The sequence below is a fragment of the Colobus angolensis genome, unplaced genomic scaffold, assembly GCF_000951035.1.
Source record: "Colobus angolensis palliatus isolate OR3802 unplaced genomic scaffold, Cang.pa_1.0 Scaffold108, whole genome shotgun sequence".
NCBI classification, from domain to species: Eukaryota; Metazoa; Chordata; class Mammalia; order Primates; family Cercopithecidae; genus Colobus; species Colobus angolensis.
In genome coordinates, this window is record NW_012111808.1 from 6,784,012 (window position 1) to 6,807,010 (window position 22,999).

General features: G+C 38.0%; 1 protein-coding gene across 1 annotated transcript in view; it reads right to left on the reverse strand.

Moving 5' to 3' along the window:
• The window catches only part of LMAN1 (lectin, mannose-binding, 1), a 32,853-nt gene extending 10,130 nt beyond the window's left edge, over window positions 1-22,723 (reverse strand). Inside the window, exons 1-10 of the mRNA XM_011949407.1 lie at window positions 22,346-22,723; window positions 18,967-19,121; window positions 18,776-18,883; window positions 17,669-17,730; window positions 16,349-16,448; window positions 12,562-12,685; window positions 10,981-11,039; window positions 9,781-9,913; window positions 2,613-2,806; window positions 2,410-2,480 (exon numbers count right to left, since the gene is read on the reverse strand). Coding sequence (XP_011804797.1) covers window positions 2,410-2,480; window positions 2,613-2,806; window positions 9,781-9,913; window positions 10,981-11,039; window positions 12,562-12,685; window positions 16,349-16,448; window positions 17,669-17,730; window positions 18,776-18,883; window positions 18,967-19,121; window positions 22,346-22,559 — 1,220 coding nt within the window. The 5' untranslated portion in view covers window positions 22,560-22,723. The remainder of the gene's footprint in view (window positions 1-2,409; window positions 2,481-2,612; window positions 2,807-9,780; window positions 9,914-10,980; window positions 11,040-12,561; window positions 12,686-16,348; window positions 16,449-17,668; window positions 17,731-18,775; window positions 18,884-18,966; window positions 19,122-22,345) is intronic.
• Between the last annotated feature and the right edge of the window lie 276 nt (window positions 22,724-22,999).

A 22,999-nucleotide genomic window follows, 5' to 3' on the forward strand; every position in this document is an offset into this window, starting at 1 on the left:
CTGGAGAGGATGTGGAGAAATAGGAACACTTTTACACTGTTGGTGGGATTGTAAACTAGTTCAACCATTGTGGAAGACAGTGTGGCGATTCCTCAGAGGTTGGTTTTCAAATACCTTTTTCAAGAAAAAGGAACCAGGGCTCACTGAGGCCAGAAAAAATACAAGATGACCCTAGAAGATAGTGCAGTATCATAAATTTTTTAAATGCTCAATAAAAGATTGGGGGCTTGTTGAGAGAACAAAGATGACAACATGAAGGAGCTCAGAATGACCATTCCTGAAACAATCTGAGCAGCAAAATAAGTAAGAGTGTTGGATTGTAACTTATGGAATAAACATCCATGAGTCTGTAGTGATCTAAATAAATAAATGGGAGAGAAAGGATGGTTGGTCCTGACAGCAGAATTCCAATGAACAAATATGGAGGGAATTATAGAAATACAAACATCAAGGCCAGGTGTAGTGGCTCACACCTGTAATCCCAACATCTTGGGAGGCAGAGGCGAACTGATTGAGCTCAGGAGTTTGAGATCAGCCTGGGCAACATGGCAAAATCCCAAATCCAAAAAAAATAGAAAAATTAGCTGGGTGTGGTGGCATATACTTGTAGTCCCAGCTACTCAGGAGGCTGAGGTGGGAGGATCATTTGAGCCCAGGAGGTTGAGGTTGCAGAGAGCTGTGATTGCACTACTGCACTCCAGCCTGGGCAACAGAGCTGGACCCTGTCTCAAAAAAATAAATAAGCAAATAAATAAAAAATGAAAAAATAAAGTCAGCATTTGGCAAAAACCACATTCTTGTTTCAGGCAAGAAACATCAATGGATGCTAAAATGAATGAGCAGAAGTTTGAAATGGATACTTACAGAGTCTCAAAGTACCTTCTCCAAAATATTAACCACAAAGCGAAATACAGTAACTTTAAAGTAGAGATAGCGATAGGAAATCACCATAACCAAGTGATCACGGCCAACATCATCAGTAATATCTTATCAATCTTATATAATATATACACTATATATTATATAACATATACTATATATAACATATTATATATAATATCTTATCAAAATGTGGAATTTCCATCCAACCAAACCCAAATCAAAAGGTATTAACTGATTAATGCTCTTGGAAAATGTCAAGGTCATGAAAGACAAGGAAAGATGGAACTACTGCAGACTGCAGAAGGCTAAAGAGAAAAAATCACTAAATGTAATGTGCGATTGTGGATAGGATCCTGGAATAGAAAAAAGGCCTTGGTGGAAAAACTGATAAATTTTGAATAGGTCATTAATTTAGTTGATTGAAGTGTATCAATGTTAATTTCCTGGTTCTGACAATTATATCATGGTTATGTAAATTAGAGTAAGATGGGTGAAGGATGTACAGAAACTTCCCATACTATTTTTGTAGCTTCTGAGGTCTAAAATTAGATCAAAATAAACAGATTTTTAAAAAGGTTGTGTTACATGATCCAGTCTATTTCTAAAAGGATTGTATTCATTAAACTATTTGAAGAGCTAAACTATTCATTTAGCATCATAAATATTTCAATGAGTTCATATTATGAAGATTTTTTTAAATACAAAGAGAAAAATTGAAGAAATATAAATTTGCAGTTGTAAGTTAAGTGCCTTTAATCTCTAGATATCAGGTAGAATCACCTTCTGTTTGATCTAACTCTGTTTAATTCTCCAGTCCTAAAGAACTCACCTTTACATTCTTGTTTGTCAAGGGTTATATCGGTTGGGACAGTGCTCTAAAATGTTAGGTTATGGAAACATGACACTTTGGTTTGTTATCTGTGCTCTAGGTATTGAAAGCTGTTAATTATCTGCATAAGTCAATCATTCTCATTAGAAATTTACTGTTCAACATTCTAAGGACACAATTATCTCCTCTCTGCTCCAACTCTGTCCAGTCTCTCTGACAGTAAAAGACGGGAATGAAAAAGAGGTAGTCACACATATTATGTTCAAAATGGTTTCATTCCATCAAAAAGAAGTTCCTGCATCGGTCTCCTTCTGTTACAGTCTTACAATGCTACACATATTTATTCCCCTAGTACTTTTCATAAAATTGTTATATAATACTTCATATTCTTTTTATATTTTATAAATACAAGAACACACCTGGCTCTGTCAAGTAACTGACAAATCTCCTATTTTTTTAAAAGATGCTAAAACCATTTTTTGTTTTCCAGCTCTGAACAATTAAAAACTTTAGACATGTTTGCAGTTTTTAAATATTAAAAGTTGCTGTATTTATGGTCCCCTATTTGTAAAATGAATCTAGAACGGGATTTTTAACCTCATGCAGAAATCTTACAATATACAGTGCTTGCACACCTAAAGCCACAAATTTAGGATAAAATATCACATAACACACAGACACTACTTTTACATACTTACTTCATTTCATTTACTTGTCTCAGAATCTCATGCTGAGTTTTTACAACAGTATCCAGTTCTTGTTGAGAGATCTGGAGGAAGAAACAATGACAAGCAAGCTGAATAATCCACATTCTGTGAGCACATAGTACAGTAGCCCTTCTTCTTTACTTCCCTTCCAGCAAAGGGTAAATGAGGCACATCTGCATATTCTGCAAGCCCACCTGCCCATGCTGCCCAGGCATTCCTGCTCCTCTTTTAGAGATTTCCTCTGTTAAGGAAGAAACATATCTTCTCTGTTCATCAAGAATCATATCTAACTGCCGGTTCAGCTGCTTGATTTCAAGATGAATACGATTTTGTCCTTCAAAGACTTGTCTCAGCTCTCGATCTCCTATACTCTCAAATATTTCCTCTGCTGAAAAGGAAATAAATAATCAGCCACCTACACATACATAATTTTCAAAATACCGTAAGTGACCAAAGTGCCAACATACAGCAAAATTAGAACATCATCATCAGAGTGGTACAATTTCCCAAACAGAAAACATGCGGATAATTGATTTAATAATGATTAAATTATTTGTTTTCTGCCATTTCACGTGATTGAACACTTATTATAAATTGGGTTTAAATTATTTAAAAATAATTTTTCTTGGAAAATCTCAGGAGGGATCAAAATGGCTAATTAGATGCAGGTAGTATATGCCTCCTCCATGGAGAAAAACCAGAGTAGTAAGTAGATACTTGCATTTCAAATAGATTGCCTAGGAGAGAATGCTAGGACTCATCAGAGAAGAAATAGGAAGCACCAAAATAAGTAAGGAGAGAGTTTGAGGCAGCTTGCCCAGCCAGGCAGGAGCTGACTGAGCACCAGAAGAGGCTCTTAGATGATGGGAAACAGTAAGAGAGAAAACCTCAGGGCTCTGCAGTCCAAAATGGGCTTTTATGATCCTGGCTACAGAAGAAACCCTTGACCCACTATGGCCTTGGGCTGGACATATGGAACTGCCTAAATACGGCACAGAGATGTTGCTCCATAAAGGGAGACCACATGGAATCCCACAGGCATTCGAGCCTAGAACAGCTCCAGTTGGGCACTACTGCTGATAGCCTAAATACCGGGGATCTACAGACATGGCTGCAGCCACTGCAATGTTCCAAGGAGAGAAGGGGGGACACTGGTCACTCCTATGCACTGGTCACTCCTGACACTGGTCACTCCTATGCACTGGACACCTCCCCTAGGAAGGTCCCTACTGCCTTGCTGAAGCGTGCTGCTGATACTGAGACTGAGCAGACGGCACTTCCCACAGCTTCTTGTCCATGCTGCTTGCCTGGGAGGGACCCTACCCTCTCTGCTCCCAGACCCAAGGTGAAATATTGAGAGTTTAATGGAAGGTTGTGCCCCTCCCTCAGGCTATGTTTGGGTTGACAAGGCTGTAGCTACCACCTGCCCAAGGAGAGACAGGGAAACTGGACTCTTCTATGCATATATAGGACAATACCCACTGCCCTGCAAGGGACTCGTGAAACAGATGTGGGCAGACTGCACTCCTTACGGTTTCTTGCTCATGACACCTGCCTAGGAGGGGCCCTGCTCTCCGTGGTCCCAGGCACAAAGCACAATTTTGAGAGTTTCATGCTGAGCTGTGCCCTGCCCTTAGTCCCAGTTCAAGTTGATATGGCTGCAGTTGTTGCCTGGCTAAGGAGAAAAACTAGGAAAATAATTGATGAAAGTTTCCCAAGTCTAGCAAAAAAGTTAGATGTCCAGATACAAGAGGCTCAGCAATCCCCAGAAAAATATATTACAAAAAGGATTTCACTACAGCATATTATATTCAGAATGTCTAAAGTCAATGTGAAATAATTCCAAAATTAGCAAGAGAAAAGTACTTAGTCACTTGTAATGGAAATTCCATCAGATTAACAGCAGACTTTTCAGCAGAAACCTTACAGGCCAGAAAGGAATAGGCATTCCCAAAGTGATAATACAAAGAAAACTGTCAGCCAAGAATTTTATATCCTGCCAGAATCAGCTTCATAAATGAAACAAAAATAAAGCCTTTTCCAGACAAGCAAATGCTGGGGAAATTTGTCATTACTAGACCAGCATGACAGGAAATGCTCAAAGTGGTCTTAAACATGGAAACAAAAGGTCAATATTCACCATGATAAAAAGAGAAATATAAAATAAAAGTTCTTATAAAACAATCACACGGGAGGAAGATGTAGGAATCAAATGGCAACATGACAGAACTTCATCAAATGACAACGACAAAGATGGAAAAGAAGAAAGGAACAAAGAATTTATAAGACAACTTGAAAATAATGAACAATATGACAGGAACAAAGCCTCCTATATCAATATTAACCTTGAATGTAGATGGATTAAATGTTCCACTAAAAGATACAGACTGGCAGAATGGATTAAAATACATGGCACAACTATATAGTGCCTACAAAAAACTTACCTTATCCATAAAAACACACATAGACTGACAGTAAAGAGGCAGAAAAAGATAGTCCAAGCAAATAGAAACCAAAAGTGAGCAGGAGTAGCTATACTTATATGAGATAAAACAGACTTAAAAAAGAAAAGACAAAGGTTATTATATAATGATAAAGGGATCAATTCAGCAAGAGAATATAACAATCCTAATTTATATGCACCTAACATTAGAGCATCAAAATTCAGAAAATTATTACTAGACCCAAAGAAACAGAAAGACAGTAATACAATAATAGTGGGAGAATTTAACACCACACCCACAACACTAGATAGATCGAGACAGAAAAATAACAAAGAAACATTGGGCTTAAATTGGACTTTAGACCAAATGGACTTAGACATTTACAGAACTTTCTATAATAACTATGGAATATACATTCTTTTCACCAGCACACAGAAGACTCCCTGACACAGACTACATATTAGGCCACAAAATAAGTCTCAGCAAATTTTGAAAATCAGAATCATATCAAGTGTCTTAGACCACAATGGAGTGAATCTAGAAATCAATACTAAGAGGAACTTCAGAAACTAAACACATGGAAATTAAACAGCATGCTCCTGAACATTCACTTTGTCAATGAAGAAATTAAGACATAAACGTAAAAATTTCTTGAAATGAATGAAAATGGAAAAACAACACACCAAAACAGCAAAAAGCAGTGTGAAGAGGGCAGTTTACAGCATTAAATGCCTACATCAGAAAGTGGAAAGATCAAAACAATCTAACATTATACCTCAGGAAACTAGAAAACCAAGAACAAACTAAACCCAAAGTTAGCAGAAGAAAATAAATAACAAAGATAAGGGCAAAGCTAAATGAAAGAGACAAAGAAATTAATAAAGGATCAACAAAACAAAAAGTTGGTTCCTTGAAAACACAGACAAAATTGATAAACCACTAGCTAGACTAAGCAAGAAAAGGGAGACGATCCAAATAAACTCAATCAGAAGAAAAGGAGACATTACAACAGATTCCATAAATATACAAAAGATCATCAGAAACTATTTGAACAACTATACGCTCACAAACTAGCAAACCTAGAGGAAACACACAACTTTCTGAGATCGAAACAGGAAGAAACAGAACTCCTGAACAGACCAATAATGAGTAGCAAGACTGAATCAGTAGTAAAAAAAAACAAAAAAAAAAAACCAAAAAAACTTAATAGCCAGGACTAGATGGATTTATAGCTGAATTCTATCAAACATATCAAGAAAAACCAATTCTCCTGAAATTATTCCAAAACTTTGAGAATTCTCCCTAACTCATTCTATGAAGGTGGTATCACCCTGATACCAAAACCAGATAAGGACACAAAAAATAGAAAACTACAGACCAATATCCCTGATGAACAAAGATGCAAAAATCCTCAACAGAATACCAGCAAAACGAATCCTACAGCACATCAAAAAGACAATACAGCATGATCAGGTGGGATTTATCCCAGGGATGCAAGGAGGGTTCAACAATACAAAAAATCTATATATATGATACACCACATAAACAGAATTAAGAACAAAAAACATGATCATTTCAACAGACTCAGAAAGGGCATTCAATAAAAGTCATCATCCCTTCATGATAAAAATCCCCAATGAACATACCTCAACATAATAAAGGCCACATATGACAAACCCACAGCCAACATCACACTTAACAGGGAAAAGTTGAAGACATTCCCTTTAAGAACGGGAACAAGATAAGGATGCCCACTTTTATCACTTTTATGTGTAAAAACATAATACTAGAAGTCTTCACCAGAGCAATCAGGGAAGAGAAGAAAATAACAGGCATTCAAACTGGAAATGAGAAAGTAACATTATCCCTGTTCGCTAATGATATGATCTTTTATCTAAAAAACCCTAATGACTTCACCAAAAAAACTCTTAGATTTGATAAAGGAATTCAGTAATGTTTTAAGATAAAAAAAATTAATGTATAGAAATCAGTAGCATTTTCATATACTGATAATGATCTAGCCAAGGACAAAATCAAGAAGGCAATTCCATCTACAACAGCTGAAAGAAAAATAAAACACCTAGAAATATATTTAACCAAGGAGGGGAAAGCTCTCTATAAGCAGAACTTCAAAACAACAATGAGAGAAATGGTAGATGACACAAACAAATGGAAAAGCATCCCATGCTCATGAATTGGAAGAAATCAATATTGTTAAAAGGACCATAATGCCCAAAGCCATCTACTAGTTCTAGACACTCCCTATCAAATTACTAATGTCATTTTTCACAGAATTAGAAAAAAATTCCTAAAATTCATATGGAACAAAAAGGAGCCCAAATAGCCAAAGCAATGCTAAGCAAAAGGAGGCGTCATATTACCTGACTTCAAATTATACTACAAGGCTAAAGTAACCAAACCAGCACAATACTGGTATGAAAACAGACACATAAGTCAATGGAACAGAACAGAGGACCAAGAAATAAACCCACACACCTACAACCAACTGATCTTCAACAAAGTCAACAAAAATATACACTGGGGGAAAGACACCCTATTCAATAAACAGTGCTGAAAAAACTGAATAGCTATATACAGAAGAATGCAAGTGGACCCATACTTCTCACCATATGCAAAAATTAACTCAAGATGGATTAAAGATCTAAACACAACACCTGAAACCATACAAATCCTAAAAGAAAACTGAGGAAAGACTCTTCTGCATATTGGCCTAGGTAAAGAATTTAGACCAAGTCCTCAAAGGCAAACACAAGAAAAACAAAAATAGACAAATGGGACTTAAAACTAAAATGCTTCTACACAGCAAAAGAAACAATCAACACAGTAATCTAACCTACAGAATGGGATAAAATATTTGCAAACTATGCATCCAGCGAAGGGCTAATATCCAGAATCTTCAAGGAACTCAAACAACTCAAGAGAAAAACAAAAAGCCCATTAAAAAACTGGGCAAAGAGCATGAACAGACATTTTTCAAAAGAAGACACACAAGTGGCCAATAAAAAAATGAAAAAATGCTCAACATCACTAATCATCAAAAAAACCCAAATTAAAACCACAATGAGATACTATCTTACACAAATCACAATGGCCATTACTAAAAAGTCAAAAGACAACAGATGTTGTCAAGGATGTGGAGAAAAGGGAATGCTTGTATGCTGTTGGTGGGAATGTAAATTAGTACAACCTTCACAGAAAACAGTATGGAAAATGCTCAAAGAACTAAAATTAGAATTACCGTTTGATCCAGCAATTCCACTACTCTACTGGGTATTTACCCAAAGGGAAAGAAATCATTATATCAAAAAGATACCTGCACTCATTCATTTATCGCAGCCCTATTTACAACAGCAAAGATATGGAATCAACCTAAGTGTCCATCTACAGAGAACTTGATAAAGAAAATGTGGCATGTGTGCATATATATGTGTGTATATACTATAGACTACTACTCAGCCATAAAATAAGAATGAAATCATGTCTTTTGCAGCAACATGGATGGAACTGGAAGCCATTATCCCAAGTGAAATGACTTAGAAAGTCAAATACCATATATTCTCACTTATAAGTGAAAGCTAAACAATGGGTACAAATGGACATATGGAGTAGAATAATGGACACTGGAAACTACAAAATGTGGGAAGGGAATGAAGGTTGAAAATTACCCACTGAGTACCATGTTCATTAGGGTGAAGAGGTACACTAAATCCCCAAAGTTCACCACTATGTGACACAAACATATAAGAAATCTGCACTTGTACCCCCTAAATACATAAAAAGTTAAATAAAATAAAAATGGAAAAATATTTCTCTTTCATATGCACTGTGTGATTCTACTTATAGGAATAGGCAGAACTAATCTACAGCGATAACAATACAAATAGTGATGGGCTCTGTGGAGAAGGTGGCTGACTTTAAGGAGGCATGAGGGAACTTTCTGGGATGATAAAAATGTTCCATATACTGATCTGGGTGATGGTTAAATGGGTATACGCATTTGTCAAAATTTACCAAACCATACTTTTCAAACACTACAGTCAGCTTCAGGATATACTCACAAATTGTATGTGATGTTTAAAACAAATTCAAAATAAGAATGACCTTTATGATTCATTTTTAAATTCATTAAGTCTGACTCATACTGTTGATCATTAAGAGAACTGCATACTACATAGAGTTCAAATGCTAGCCACAGCCTTTATTAAGTACACCTTTGATCCCTTATGCTGCTGGGGAACAATTCAGATAAAAAGCTAGCAGATAATATAAAGTCCCTCAATTTGACCTTAAAATGTTTTCTTTTTGACATTAGCACACTCAAGTTCTTAATGACATTGGCTTAGACTAGTATTTTATAATTTTCATCTATCCAGTCCAGGATTCTATTGAGGAGAACGGAGAGGAGAAGCAAGTATCATGTCACATTACTTTCATAACAGTTTTGATAGATTTTAAGGATTATCTCCACACTATAAGGTAAATATGTGTCACTAAAAGCAAAAACATAAACTTTTGATGATTTCATTCAAAAAATATTTACTGAACCTGAACTACTAGGTTAGCATTGTTCTGGACTTCTTTTTAGGCTTAGTGGACACAGCAGTGAATACAGCAAACAAAATCCCTGTCGTCAGGGAGCTCTGACTCTAGTGGTTCCATTCGTCCAAATAACCATGGTACTCTCTATTTCATGCACGACTAAGCCACATTCTCACTGGTAAAAATGCCAGTCTCCCGACTCTTAAAGACGAAAGATTTGCTCCTAAATTGTTTCCAGAAATCACTTGGAATGTGCCCGTTCAGAGAGCAGGGATGAGCCAGGCAACAGAGACTCAAGCGTCCATGATCATCAGCCCCAGCCTGCTGCGGCACCCATGTCAGCTTCGCTACAACTCACCAGGCTGCCCTTGGAGGTCGGGGTGGCCCTTCTGGAATTCCTCCTTTTTTTTATCCAATTCTTGTTGAAAGTGCTCAAATTCCTCCTGATACTTTTCTTTTTCCTTTTCTGAAATTTCTTTATCTGGTGTGGGCTTTTTTTTGGAGTTTTGGAAAAGATCATAAAAAAGATAAGAAAATCATTCAGATACCTCTATATATTTTTCTCATTTTAACTATTCTACCACTAGCTGAAAGGTTAACATAAAAATGTATTCCTTCTTGACTTAAATGATAGCAAATTTACCTACCCTCCTTCCCTCCCTCCTTTCTCTCTCTCTCTCTCTCTTTCTTTCTTTCTGAGACCGAGTCTCACTCTATCACCCAGGCTGTGCGTGCAGAAGCGTGATCTCGGCTTGCTGCAACCTCTGCCTCCCAGGTTCAAGCAATTCTCCTTCCTCAGCTTCCTGAGTAGCTGGGACAACAGGTGCCTGCCGCCAGGCCCGGCTAATTTTTTTGTATTTTTTAGTAGAGACGGGGTTTCACTGTGTCATCCAGGCTGGTTTTGAACCCCTCAGTTCAAGAAATCCGCCCACCTTGGCCTCCCAAAGTGTTAGGATTATAGGCGTGAGCCACTGCACTGGGTCCCCCCTTTTTTTTCTTTTTTGAGATGGAGTCCTACTCTGTCGCCCAGGCTGAAGTGCATTGTCTTCACCTCAGCTTACTGCGACCTCTCCCTCCCAGGGTCAAGCGATTCTCCAGCCTCAGCCTCCTGAGCAGCTGGAACTACAGGTGTGCACCACCACGCCCGGCTAATTTTGTATTTTTTAGTACAGACGGGGGGTTTCACCATGTTGGTCAGGCTGGTCTCAAACTCCTGACCTCAGGTGATTTGCCCATCTCAGCCTCCCAAAGTGCTAGGATTACAGGCATGAGCCACTGCACCCAGCCTACTCTTGCCTCTAATAATAACCACTACCATGTACTGAGCACTTGCTGTAAGTGCACTGTCTCAATCCTTCAGTATCCTGAAGTGGCCAGTACAAACATCTCTGTTTTAGCAATTAAGAAATGAAGAGTTACAGAGGTTCAGTCACTTGCACAAGACCATATAGCAGTAACTGGTAGAAACGACCCAAACCAAAGTTAGTCTTCCCAAACATTCAGCTAAAAGGCAAAACCACTAAACTGATAAAGTTTTTGAAAAAATGTGTAAAATTACCGGCTCTTTTCCAGGTTCAGTCAACTGGAAAGTCAGAAAAGAAAGGACATCATGGTCATCTACAAATTAAAAAAAAAAAAGTCTGAAAAAGTTCCATAGGAGATTACTTTTATCATTGTAAATGTATTTTACCAATATTTATTGCTTTAAATAACAATAACCAGGGAGGGAATTAACAAAAATTAGCTCTAATTTGGTAAGGGCAATGGCACTCTGTGAGCTTAGAGACAAAAATTCACCTGATTTATATTAGAAACAATCCAAAACTCACTTTCTTAAACCCTAAATCAGAACATTTAGCAATGCTTAACATATAACAGATGTTTAATCAATGTCTGATAAGAAATGAACAAACAAATGAAGGGTCCAAAAAAGTCCAAATTCCTTATTCTGGTACCAAGATCCTCCATGGTTTCCCACACATCTCCTTCATGGACAATGTCCCAGACAAACGAGACAAAATCCTGGTCTCTACATACAGCCAGTACCTCTATGTCTCTGAACCTTTCTTAGAGTGCATACCACTTTTTGTCTTACTTTCTTATTTGTTTCTCTCACATGGAAGATATTAATAATTTTATCTTACCTAAAATCGTATCAAAAAATCAAATTCAAGCTGTTTAAGCCAAAAGCACCAGCTCAGCAAATCAAACCTCCTAACTCTTAACTAAAATACCAATCCTGGCTAGTCGCATCCACCAATCAAGAGCAATTAATATCAAGTGTACAGCAATCTTTATGCTTTGTACTATTTTTATGGAACCTAGAGATGTAGACAGATTAAAAAGAAAACTACAATACTGTAGTGTAGATTAAGAAACTGTGTTATGTAATAGGGCACTGAACCTGGAGTCAGAAATCCAGGCCGAGTCCTGCCTGGGGCTGACCACTAATTGGCCATACTATCTTCAGAAATTTCTTTCACCTAAAATTTGGCAAATTCTTCTAAAAATATGGAAAACATGATCTTCCCTCCCTTCTTCTCTGGGTTGTCTGGAACAATCCATGTATTTGAAAATATTTAAAACTACAATGTATCATATAAACATAAAATGGCATTGACATTGAATGGTAATTTGTCACCTATGTGGAAAAAAATGGTAACTATGTTTTTGTTTAAAGTTTAGGCGCCAAATAACCTTTCCTTAGGTTGCCAAATTCATTTATATGTGATGTGACAATGATCAGGATCCTAAAACACTTGGCAATTAACCTTTTTGTGGATGTGACTAACCAAGATTGCCATTTTAGTTAATTGTCATGTGGTTTGATCTGCAGCCTTTAAGCCTGCTGACTTTGATAGCCTTTACTTTAAATATATCTCCACTATAAAATAGCACCCAAACTGATGCTCTAATTTACACACTTGTATACAGCCCCAGTTAACTGTACACCTACAGAACAATATAAATAGAAAATAAGCAATCTCAACAGACCAAAAGACTGGCACAGCAGGCAATGGGAAGGTTCCAAACAGTCTTAAAAAGTTATTAGTATAAACAAGTCTACATATCCCTAATACACTATTCCCAATAAAACACAATTCACAAACTTTTAATATTATCAGACTGCAAGATTTACCTGCAAGACCTCCAGTTGCAGCAGATATTCCAAAATGCCCTTGTGCAGGGATAATCATATTTTCCACTTTGGCACAAAATTCATAATCATTTTTATCTGGTGTAAAGCCATTATTGATCATTACCTAGAAAGATATATCATAGCTATAGCTTTTACAAAAGACATTAGAAAATAAATTTCAGCTAATCCATTTTATGACTAATACTATTCAATTTTATTTCATTAATTACAAAGGGTAATTTTAAATAATGTTTTTTACTTGGTGTCAATATATAATACATTTTACTTAAAAAAATTTTTGTCCCACTATGTGTCAAAAGTTAAAAGAGAGAAAAATCTGATAACTTTCTATGAAAACCTTTCTAAAATGGAGTATGGTTCGCCTTCTCTCAAGAAGACCTAGGGAGTCACCATTACTCTCTTGGAATGGTTCATGCAGTAGAGGGATCAGACTTGTTTTCAGATCCCAGTGACAGCTAAAACCAAGAGGTTAAATTTACAATTTTATCTGCTGCTGGTTGAAAATTAAATAGATTGTCTCAACAAGTAGTGAGCTCCTCTGAATTAAATTAGTGAGGTAACTGGACTGTCACAGGTTAGCAGAGAGCAAAAGTGACAGAAGTCACACTGACAAGGCAGAGAAGGAAAAAACTAAAAAGATGTATGTTTCTACTCTGCAAAATGTATATTTGAAGGAATGACCCTAAATTTCTTGGCAGAATCTTAGAATCCTAGGCAAGCACTGGACCACCTGACACATGAACGCTTTTCTCATTATCCCAGTCAAGCAGTGGTTCAGCTTCTTCAATACATTTCACTTCTAATAACCCTCTCACGAGTCCCACCCTAAACAACAGTCACTGAGGTTCAGGGTGGATGCAGGAGTAGGCCCATGGCACCAGAGTAAGGTCACTTGTGTCATTACTTCTGGAGTCAAAATTTTGTCAGAGACTTAAGATTCAGTCACAGAGGCAAAATGTTAATAGTATTCTGTTCAAATTTTCAGCAAGAGAATAAAATCTGTCAATATGAAGAGTTACTCTCTACATACTGTAGGATGGAAATGTGAACTAAAAAGTAGTTTAAAATAATTAATTTTAAAAGATCATTTAGAATTTGGTTCATATTAATATTTGTTTCCTCTGTTTAGTGATATTCCTATTTCATTTTACATCATTTACAACTGGTCCTCCACCACAGAGCCTTTTAAATTAGAATCAACAATCAGGAAGTTATTTGCCTTTGAGTCTTAAAAAGACTGTGGGTTATTACATTCAAATTACAATATTAAAATCCTCCGATTGTTCAGTATTTTTCTCCTTGATTTCTAACAAACTGAAAATCCATCAGAAGTCTTCATTGTCTAGTTCCAATTTTTTTTTTTTTAAAGGATGTAACACATTTCATTCTACTCTGAGTTAGCAGGAATGTTAGGAAGGACTGTAACTGAAAGCCGTACAAACTGTCTGCTGATTAATACTTCTTTATGAATCATCAATAACCTTCCTTATTCACCTTACGGTTTCAAATCATTGTTAAAGACTATACTTGCAATATTGAAGATCTCTTGCTTTGACTGTGTTTACCCCACCAACAGCACTTATTGCTTCCAACCTCCTCTTTGTTTTCCTCTCCAACGTGAAAACAACTGGGACAAGCTAGGGTGAAAGTACTCATTAAAATAAACACTTCTTGAGTACTTAACATGGGTACAATATTAGGAACCAGAAGAAATATAGGATATAATGCCTATTGTGAGAAGTTTGCAATCATATTGATAAGAAGAGACACACATATAGTTAATAAGCAAGTCAATACAACACATCTCAAGGCCAAATAAGCATTAGAGAAAAAAAAATAAGAGTTTAGGAGAGACAGATCATTATGAGCTGTTTAGGAAATCTGATGGAAAAGCGATCTGAATTCGTGTGCTCAAAGCTGAGTATGACTTTACCAAGTAGAAAGAAAAGGAATTATTACCAGACTGAGCAAATGCACAGAGAGGCGAGAACCAATAAGTAGCAGTCAGGTGTCCAGCCAGTCTCTTCAAAACGTGCACTTGAAAACACTAGCTCCATGATCACTCATAGATATTAGGTGAAAACACTAGCTCCATGATCACTCATAGGTATTAGGTGAAAAAGAATTCCATAGTTAAGTCAGTCTGGGAAACGTGAGGCTTAATAAAGGTTTATTTATCCTTTCTTTATAAAGGATCCCTCATAAAGAAATCTTTAATGTGCTAATATGCAGAGTAGTGCCCAATCTCATCCAATTGTGGAACCCTTTTTGGTGAGCACATTTTGCAAGGTTATTGTTCTGGAGTGCTGCCAGGGCTCACAGCCTCACGGTGTTGGGTCACATGGGCAGTCTGCACCCACCATGCTTGATGTCTGGGCTTTGCCACATGCAGGTAAGCAAGACTTACTGATGACTCTAATGAAACTGTACAGGGTGAATAATTACAGTGGAATTAAAACCCAAATTAACCATAATAGACTGAATACTTGCTCTATTCTAAGATCTCTAAATTAGCTTGGAATTAAGACTGAGCCAATATAGTTTTCCAAAGAACTAATCTCAGAGTTTTAGACCCAGGAGTGTAAGGCTAAGCTCATGATTTAGGTGAAAGAAAAATTCATACACTATATTTTTTTGCTTTTAAGTATTATATAACCAGGTATTGATGGCATCTTTAAAAAGCAAAGTTTACAAGGCATAGTGATCTTAGTTATCATAATTGCCAGTCAGATATATCCACCTATATATTACCCTAACCTCAATTTATCTACAACTAAACTCATTAACAACCCTCTGATTTCCCATTCCTCCCCCAAACAGATAAAACACAAACAAATGTGCTGCTTCTTTGCTAGTAAATAGTACCAATTAGCTGTCCAACTGGCTAGATTCAGGAACTATCCTTGACTCAACAACTGTGTTCACCCCCAACCCCAAGAAAACAGGTACTAAGAATACTGGGACCTAAGTCATCTTTCTAAATCGCAAATCTGATCATTTCACTTCCTGCTTAAAACCCTTTAAACGTTTTTAAAAGTTTTTTATAGGCTAAACTACAGGAAGTTGTGCAAGGCCTGTTACTGCCAATCTTTCAACCTCACCGCTCACTGATCTCTTCTATCTCCCAGCCATACCAAACTACATGCCTTTCCAAAATATTTCAAGTTCTCTCAAGTGCCTATGCCTGCTTTCTATGCCTGGAGTACACCCACTCACTTGCGCGCGCGCGCGCACACACACACACCCTCTTCCCCCTACCCAGGAACTTCCTGATCTCCTTGAATGGCACAGCTCAACTCTGAGAAAATGTTCCTGCCCTTCCCCACCTCCACCTGGCGGTTACAGGATTCTAACCACAGGACCGCCTGACAGTGTCTGCAATGTAGCATTTATCACACAGCATAGGAATGCTACATATGTGTGTCCTGTTAGGCTATAAGCTCTCTGGGGAGAAAGTCTGTCTTACTCATATTTATATCCTGAAGGCTAGGAGATTATCTATCTACCTATCGATCGACCGATCGATCGATATATGTATCTCTCACATGTGCTATACAGTAGGGTGCTTAAACATTTACTGACTAAATGGAAACCTACCATCAGGAGTTTACAACAGATGACCACTCTTCTGCTCTCTTAGAGTAACAATGATGAGTATGTAAGCAATATCCAAATTTAAGTGCATTTAATTTCTATCAAAAATTCAACATGGAAAGTCATACTATAACACTGTTTATTTGATTCTCTCTAAATAAACGTTACTTACTGTCAATGTTTTCTGGTAATAGATAATCTTTGCTCGGACAGGATACGGTTTATTACGAAAGTCCCTCTGGCAACTTGCTAAAGCTTGACTAGCACCATCACTATAGCATAAGAGAAAGGAAAACGAAGAAGACACTCAGCTTTTCAATATTTAAAAATTCAGGAAGATTAAAATAATATCAAGTTATGAAAAAGTCTTGAGTTATTTTATTTTATTTACTCAAAAGACTACATGAGACTAAGGCAGTGAATCTCTACCCTAGGGCAAAAACATGAATCACCCACTGGGCTTTTAACACGTAGATTCCACTCCAAATCAACGGAAGCAGAATCAAAAGGAGGTGGCCTAGGCACCTCCATTTTAAATAGTTCCATAGGGAGTTATGATGAACTACCAGGGCTGAAACTCACTAAGGCAGAAAAACAGTATGGATAAGTCATCTTTCTTACAGTTCGCTGGCTAAAAGCTATTTCCTATACAACAAACATGTGAAAATAAAAAATGTACATACCTAATTTATATACATTATAAATATACAGTCATCCTTCAGCATCCACAGGGCATTGGTTCCAGGACCCCTGTGGATACCAAAATCCTCAGATGCTGAAGTCCCTTATATAAAATGGCATAGTATATACATATAACTTGCGTACATCCTCGTGTATACTTTAAATCATCTCTAGATTACTTATCACACCTAATACGATGTAAATGCTCTGTAAATAGTTGTTATATTGTATTTTAAAATTTGTAATCTTGTTGCATATACACAATAATTTGTATTATTTTTGATCTGCAGTTGGTTGAATCCACAGATACGGAACACATAAATACAGAGGGTTGACTTAGAACACTTAGAATCTCTGCAAACCACTGAGTCTTTAAATAATGCAATATTGAAGTTAAATAAGATGGCATAAATTGCTTAATCATCAGCCTTAATAATCAAGGCTCAACTTTATTTTTTAAAGATCCCTTTTAATGAAGACAAAAATGCATGATCAGTAGCATCAATGAGAGCCAGGAACAGTCTATAAACTTTCAAAAGTATAATATCAAATAAGTTTCAAAGGTATAATATTAAATAATTTGAGGTTAAATTAAAAACATATACTATATTTGAATCTGAGATGGTCCACAGATAGAACTTTAGAACACAACCAAATAAAATAAAACCTTTCTACCAAGTTACAAAATATGTCTCAAGAAAAAGAATAGTATTTTTTTCATTTGGAAAGTGTTCAGATTTGAAACAATATATTTCATAAGGATTCCAAAAAGAAGCTGAAATCAAGAGTAATGTAAAAAATACACACTCACTTTTGATGGTCATAATGGATTTGTCCATTGTTGCCTATAATTACTATAGCAGGATTATTTTTCTAAAAATAAAGAAAACATATTTTTAAAAATGTCTTTAATCAAAGCATTCTACATCATTCTTGATGTACTATGAAGTGACTTACATATCTAAGATTCTAGGACTCAAATTTTTAAAATAACCTGGCCTTGGCACTCAAGGAATTACTAAAGTTCTTTAAATTGCTAACAATCACCCCTGAAAATTAATAGAGAAAAAACCAGCTGCTGGGAAGATCATCAACCTTAAGGCTGCTAAGCCACAAGCTAATGTTTCCAATATGTAAGTACATTTTGATCTTAACTGTTTTACGAGAGATCATCAGAAAAATAGGCCTAATCAAAAACAATGATTAGGCCGGGCGCGGTGGCTCAAGCCTGTAATCCCAGCACTTTGGGAGGCCGAGATGGGCGGATCACGAGGTCAGGAGATCGAGACCATCCTGGCTAACATGGTGAAACCCCGTCTCTACTAAAAAAATACAAAAAACTAGCTGGGTGAGGTGGCGGGCGCCTGTAGTCCCAGCTACTCGGGAGGCTGAGGCAGGAGAATGGCATGAACCTGGGAGGCGGAGCTTGCAGTGAGCTGAGATCTGGCCACTGCACTCCAGCCTGGGCCACAGAGCAAGACTCTGTCTCAAAAAGAAAAAAAAAAAAACAATGATTAACATATGACCAGATATGAATATGTGAGCTAGCAATAGTCATGCATTTGGATGTTCTTATGTAAATAAACTGGTAAGAGTCTTCTAAGCACTACTGTTTTCCCCACCTACGTCTAAAGATTTGTATTCAACCATTAAATAGGGCCATGGGAGCAGGGGTCACTGCAAAGTTGAGACTGAGGGCTCTAGTATGCCCTCAAGCTGATGTACAAAAAATCATGCACATGTAAATTAAACTGATAAATTTCCAGCTATATAAAGACTAATTATCATATTTACCATATAGCTTGGGGAGTTCTGCACTATGAAACTGATGAAAGCATTAAATAAGCTATTATTTCTCACAGCCTAACTCTGTTGGTAGACATATTAAAGTGGGTAACAGTCCTGCCAATAAATATACCTTTCCATCATTGTCAAAAGAATCAAAAAATATTCCGACACCATTCCACAGATCAGCTGATCCAAACACAGGGCCCTCCAAGCCTTGATTTTCTGTATACCAAATTGCCTGAAAGTATATAATAGGGAACAGTTAGAGGCTAGTGGTATACGCATTTATATATATTTTCTAAGTTAAAGAAATGATCATACTAGGCCATCAGCTCCAATTCGACCTCTTCCGGTCACTCGAAATGTCACCTCAACTTCCCAGTTCTCAAAGGCTGCTTTTGCCTTTGTCCACACTGAGCCTCTTTGGCTTTTTAAAGACGGTGCCACTCGAATTTGATCTGAACTTGGAATAGCATCTAGAACAGAAATCAGGGAAGAAAAGCTATAAGTTATAATTAGGTAAAACTCAATGAATCATTTCCAAACTGCTAAATATACCTACAGAGACTTAGTAACCTGTACAATAATTATTAGGAAAAAATTTCATGTTAACAGCTTCAACTTTAAAAGTTTAGGGCTAACACCTCCCTTATAAAAATAAATAAATAAAGCTACACTCATACACTACAAATTCCAGGGACAGTGGGTGGGAGAAAGGGAATTATGACTTTAAGGCAAACTATCTGATTCTTATAATGTTCTTTTTTAAACCTTAAAAATTTGTACTTTTAAAAAAGCTGATGTATTTTACTAGTTTACAAAGGTTAGAAAGCTCAAACAGTGTGAAGAGAACATACCACTAGGAATCAAAAGACTTTTTCCTAGTCTCAGTTCAGCTGTGTGACTTTGAGCAAATAATTCTCTTACTCTCTTGGGTTCACCATATGTTTACCTGTAAAACGAAGGAGCTAGGCTCAATCACTTCCATAAACATCCTAAAAGTTATATGCAAAATACTGTACTTATATACATTCTTCCATGGAGAGGGTCAACTGACCTTCAATAAGCAATTCTTCAGCAGATTTTCAGAGAAAATAGTGATCTCTAAAACGGTGGTTTACCTCTCCAGGCTAGGTTCAAGCCCCAGCTCTACTACTTACTAGCTGTTTGATCTGTAGGCAAGTTACTCCATTTCTTGAGCAGCCTCATAAGTATTTAAGTGCCTATGTAAGTAGCTTTAAATGTTTCAATAAATGTTAGCTATTTCTCCTATTATTAGACTAGGTAATTACTAAAGGCCTAGCAGACTTAAAATTTGAACAGTTCTAGCTCTCAGATATTAACTAATTCTGAAACTCATGCTGGGAAATACAACAACTGTAACTGTAATATCACTTTACAGGTAGAAAAAAATTGACCAGAAGGAAAGCTGAGATACTTTAGTAGGATCAGTCACTGTTTCTCACTGTTACTTTCAAACATTCAAAGGATGGGGGTGTGGCCATCATGGAAAGAGACTGAACACAGAATCAGAAGACCTAGATTTGAGTTCAGCTTCACTGACACTTACTACTTATGTATCCTTTTTCAAAAACCTTAACCTTTCTGAATATCAGTTTTTCATCTATAAAACAGATAACACCCACCTTGCCTACTAAGGATCAAATCAGAGAATGAAAGTGAAAGAGCTCTGAGAGCTATAAAGGGTTACAAATTATCATTTTTTGCCCTTATGGGCCTAAGGATGTGTACTAAAGGAACATTCAGGGTAAGAAAGAGAAACACCATAGATTTGGTCTTAATTTGGGGTTGAAGGTAAAGGGCTGTGTTTAAACTAGATCTTAAATTTCTCTACTTTCAAGCTTTTTGAAGTAACGAATTGCAGAGCAAAATGAAAAGAACAAAATGATCAATGTAGTTACAGTGAGGCTTATGTAAAAACTACAGTGACAGTGAAAGCAAGGGATGTCCATAGCAAGGATTCCCAAAGCCAGTAGCCAGATAAATCATGGCTAAAATACTAATACTTTGTTTCAAATTCATTCTAGCCACACGGCTTTAATTTACTGGTACATTATCTTGACATTTCTGCAGCTGAATAGATTAGCTGGTTATGGCTCTGTAAAGGAAGTCAAGGTAACTCATTTGACTAATTGATTAACATTCCTAATTGGCTAATGTAGTGTATGTGAGAGAAAAAGCAAAGGGATAGAAGAACAGGCAGGCAATGGAGACATGTAGAAGTGAAAATCTGTGAACAAATCTATCACCACTACTGAATAATTCATCATCATTCCAGAAATAGAAACAAAAACTCCAAAATCTTGTGTTTGATAACATTTGCATCACCTTTGTGTATCAAGAATAGAGACAGCTTGATAACAAATGCCCAGTAATACACCCTTGCTGCATGGGCACATAATAAATGACTGCTGAGTAACAAAATAACTGCACTCTACTTAAACTACTTAATGACTTGGTCATTAAGTCAAATTGAAATCTATACCTTTTAATTATACATTAATTTGAGAGAAACAGCCCTTCCTAAAAGGGTGCTTCCTATTCAGTAATTACTTTCTAGAAATGAAACATTTTGTTTCAAGCACCGGATAATCTAAAATGATGTATAGAAACCTCATTATACAAAAGATTACTTAATCACACACAAAGACAGAATTCAAACTGCCAGAGCTCCTTATCTCATATAAAGGCATTTGCCATTTGTTCAAAGGGTATATCTGATGGTCATTGAACAGAGCTTATGTCATGCCAAGTGCTACGATTGACTCCTTAGTCAGCAGTGACACATCAGCACTAAAAAGTGCAGATATGTTTCCTTCCACATAAGTAAATGCTCTAGCAAGGCTCTCTTAGCTACAAGAGTGCCAAACACTGACAGTGAATAAAATATGAACCCAAGAGATTATTTCAATGTTTCCAGTTTTTTTAAAGGGCTGAAAATGTAATGCTATTCTTAGGCTCAGGTTCAGAAACAATCAATCCCTAAAAATACATCCCTTCTCCTAGAAAGTTACATAATGTGTTACTACAAGAGAAAAGATCAAAGACCACACCAAGTCACTGAGAGGAAAATGTGTAGTTCCAACAGTGTAAGAATGTCTTCTGACATACAAAGACTTAAAAATTACTCTAATACCAATATATGCCATCTCAGGAGCCGTCAGTGGGCATGGGGTTCAAGCGAAGCATTAACCATTGCTAACACCGGAGAAAAGAAAGAGCGGATGGGGGGCAGAGGAGGGGAGCGGGAAAGGAAGTAAGGGGGCTTCTAGAACATGTCTCAAGTTAGGATGACCGGGGGTATCCTAACATTTCTCCTAGAGACGTGGCGTTGTGAAACATGATACCTAGAAGCGAGTTTGAGTGCTAGGAAGTGTAAGAGGTAACCAAACACCTCTAGATCAAACGGAAAGTACCGACGAGATCAAAGAAGGGAAGACAGCAGGCGGGTGGGAGATAACAGAATGGGTGAGGGAAAGACTCGGGGAAAAGCGGAGGGAACCGTGCGAACCAGGAGGGACCCGGCGGAGGGGATGCCAAGAGGGTCCCCTCCACAGCGCATATGGTGTGCAGCGGCTGGAACGGGAACCTCAGCACACCAGTGTCGCCGCGGATGAAAGGCGAAGAGGCGGCGGAAGGCGGGGAGGAACCCGGCCCCCATCCCTCTGCCTCGGCTTACTCCCCGCGTGGGCCCAGAAGGGCACGGTCCCGTCGCTCTGCACCAGGTGCGGCCCCTTGAAGCTGTATTTGTACTCGAATCGGCGATGTGGCAACCCGGCCGCGGGGTCTCCTCCCATGCCGTCGCCCCCGACGAAGCGACTGAGTGACAGCAGCAAGGCGCAGAACAGCGGCCGAACTCTGGCCTGGAGACCCCTTCGCCTGGATCCCGCCATCTTGGATTCTGGGACGCGGAGGAGGGCGGGAGAGGGAGGGGCGCGGATGGCCGCGGATGGCCAACAGGGCGCTCGCTGATTGGTGGAGCCCGGGGGACCCCCAAGGGCAAGGGGTGAGCCCCGCCCCCGGCCTCCGGTTTCCGCGCGGCCGCAAGGCCAGGAGCAACTGTGGGCGGGACCACGCGCCGGGGGTGGGTCTGGGGCGGTGCGGTCCTTAGTCCCCGCCTACCTTCCCCGGGGGCGGGGAAAGGACTCCAACCTTCCCTTCCAGCGCGGCAGAGTGTGCGGGAGGCGCCGATGGGTCTTTACGTGCAGGGAGCTTTCTCTGGCTTCTTAGACTATCTGGGAGCAGGAATTGGCTACCCGTAAGACTTGTGGACCCAGCCTGTACAAAACCTTTTCAGTATATTAGAAGAAAGGCGTTCCTTTTGATGTGACAT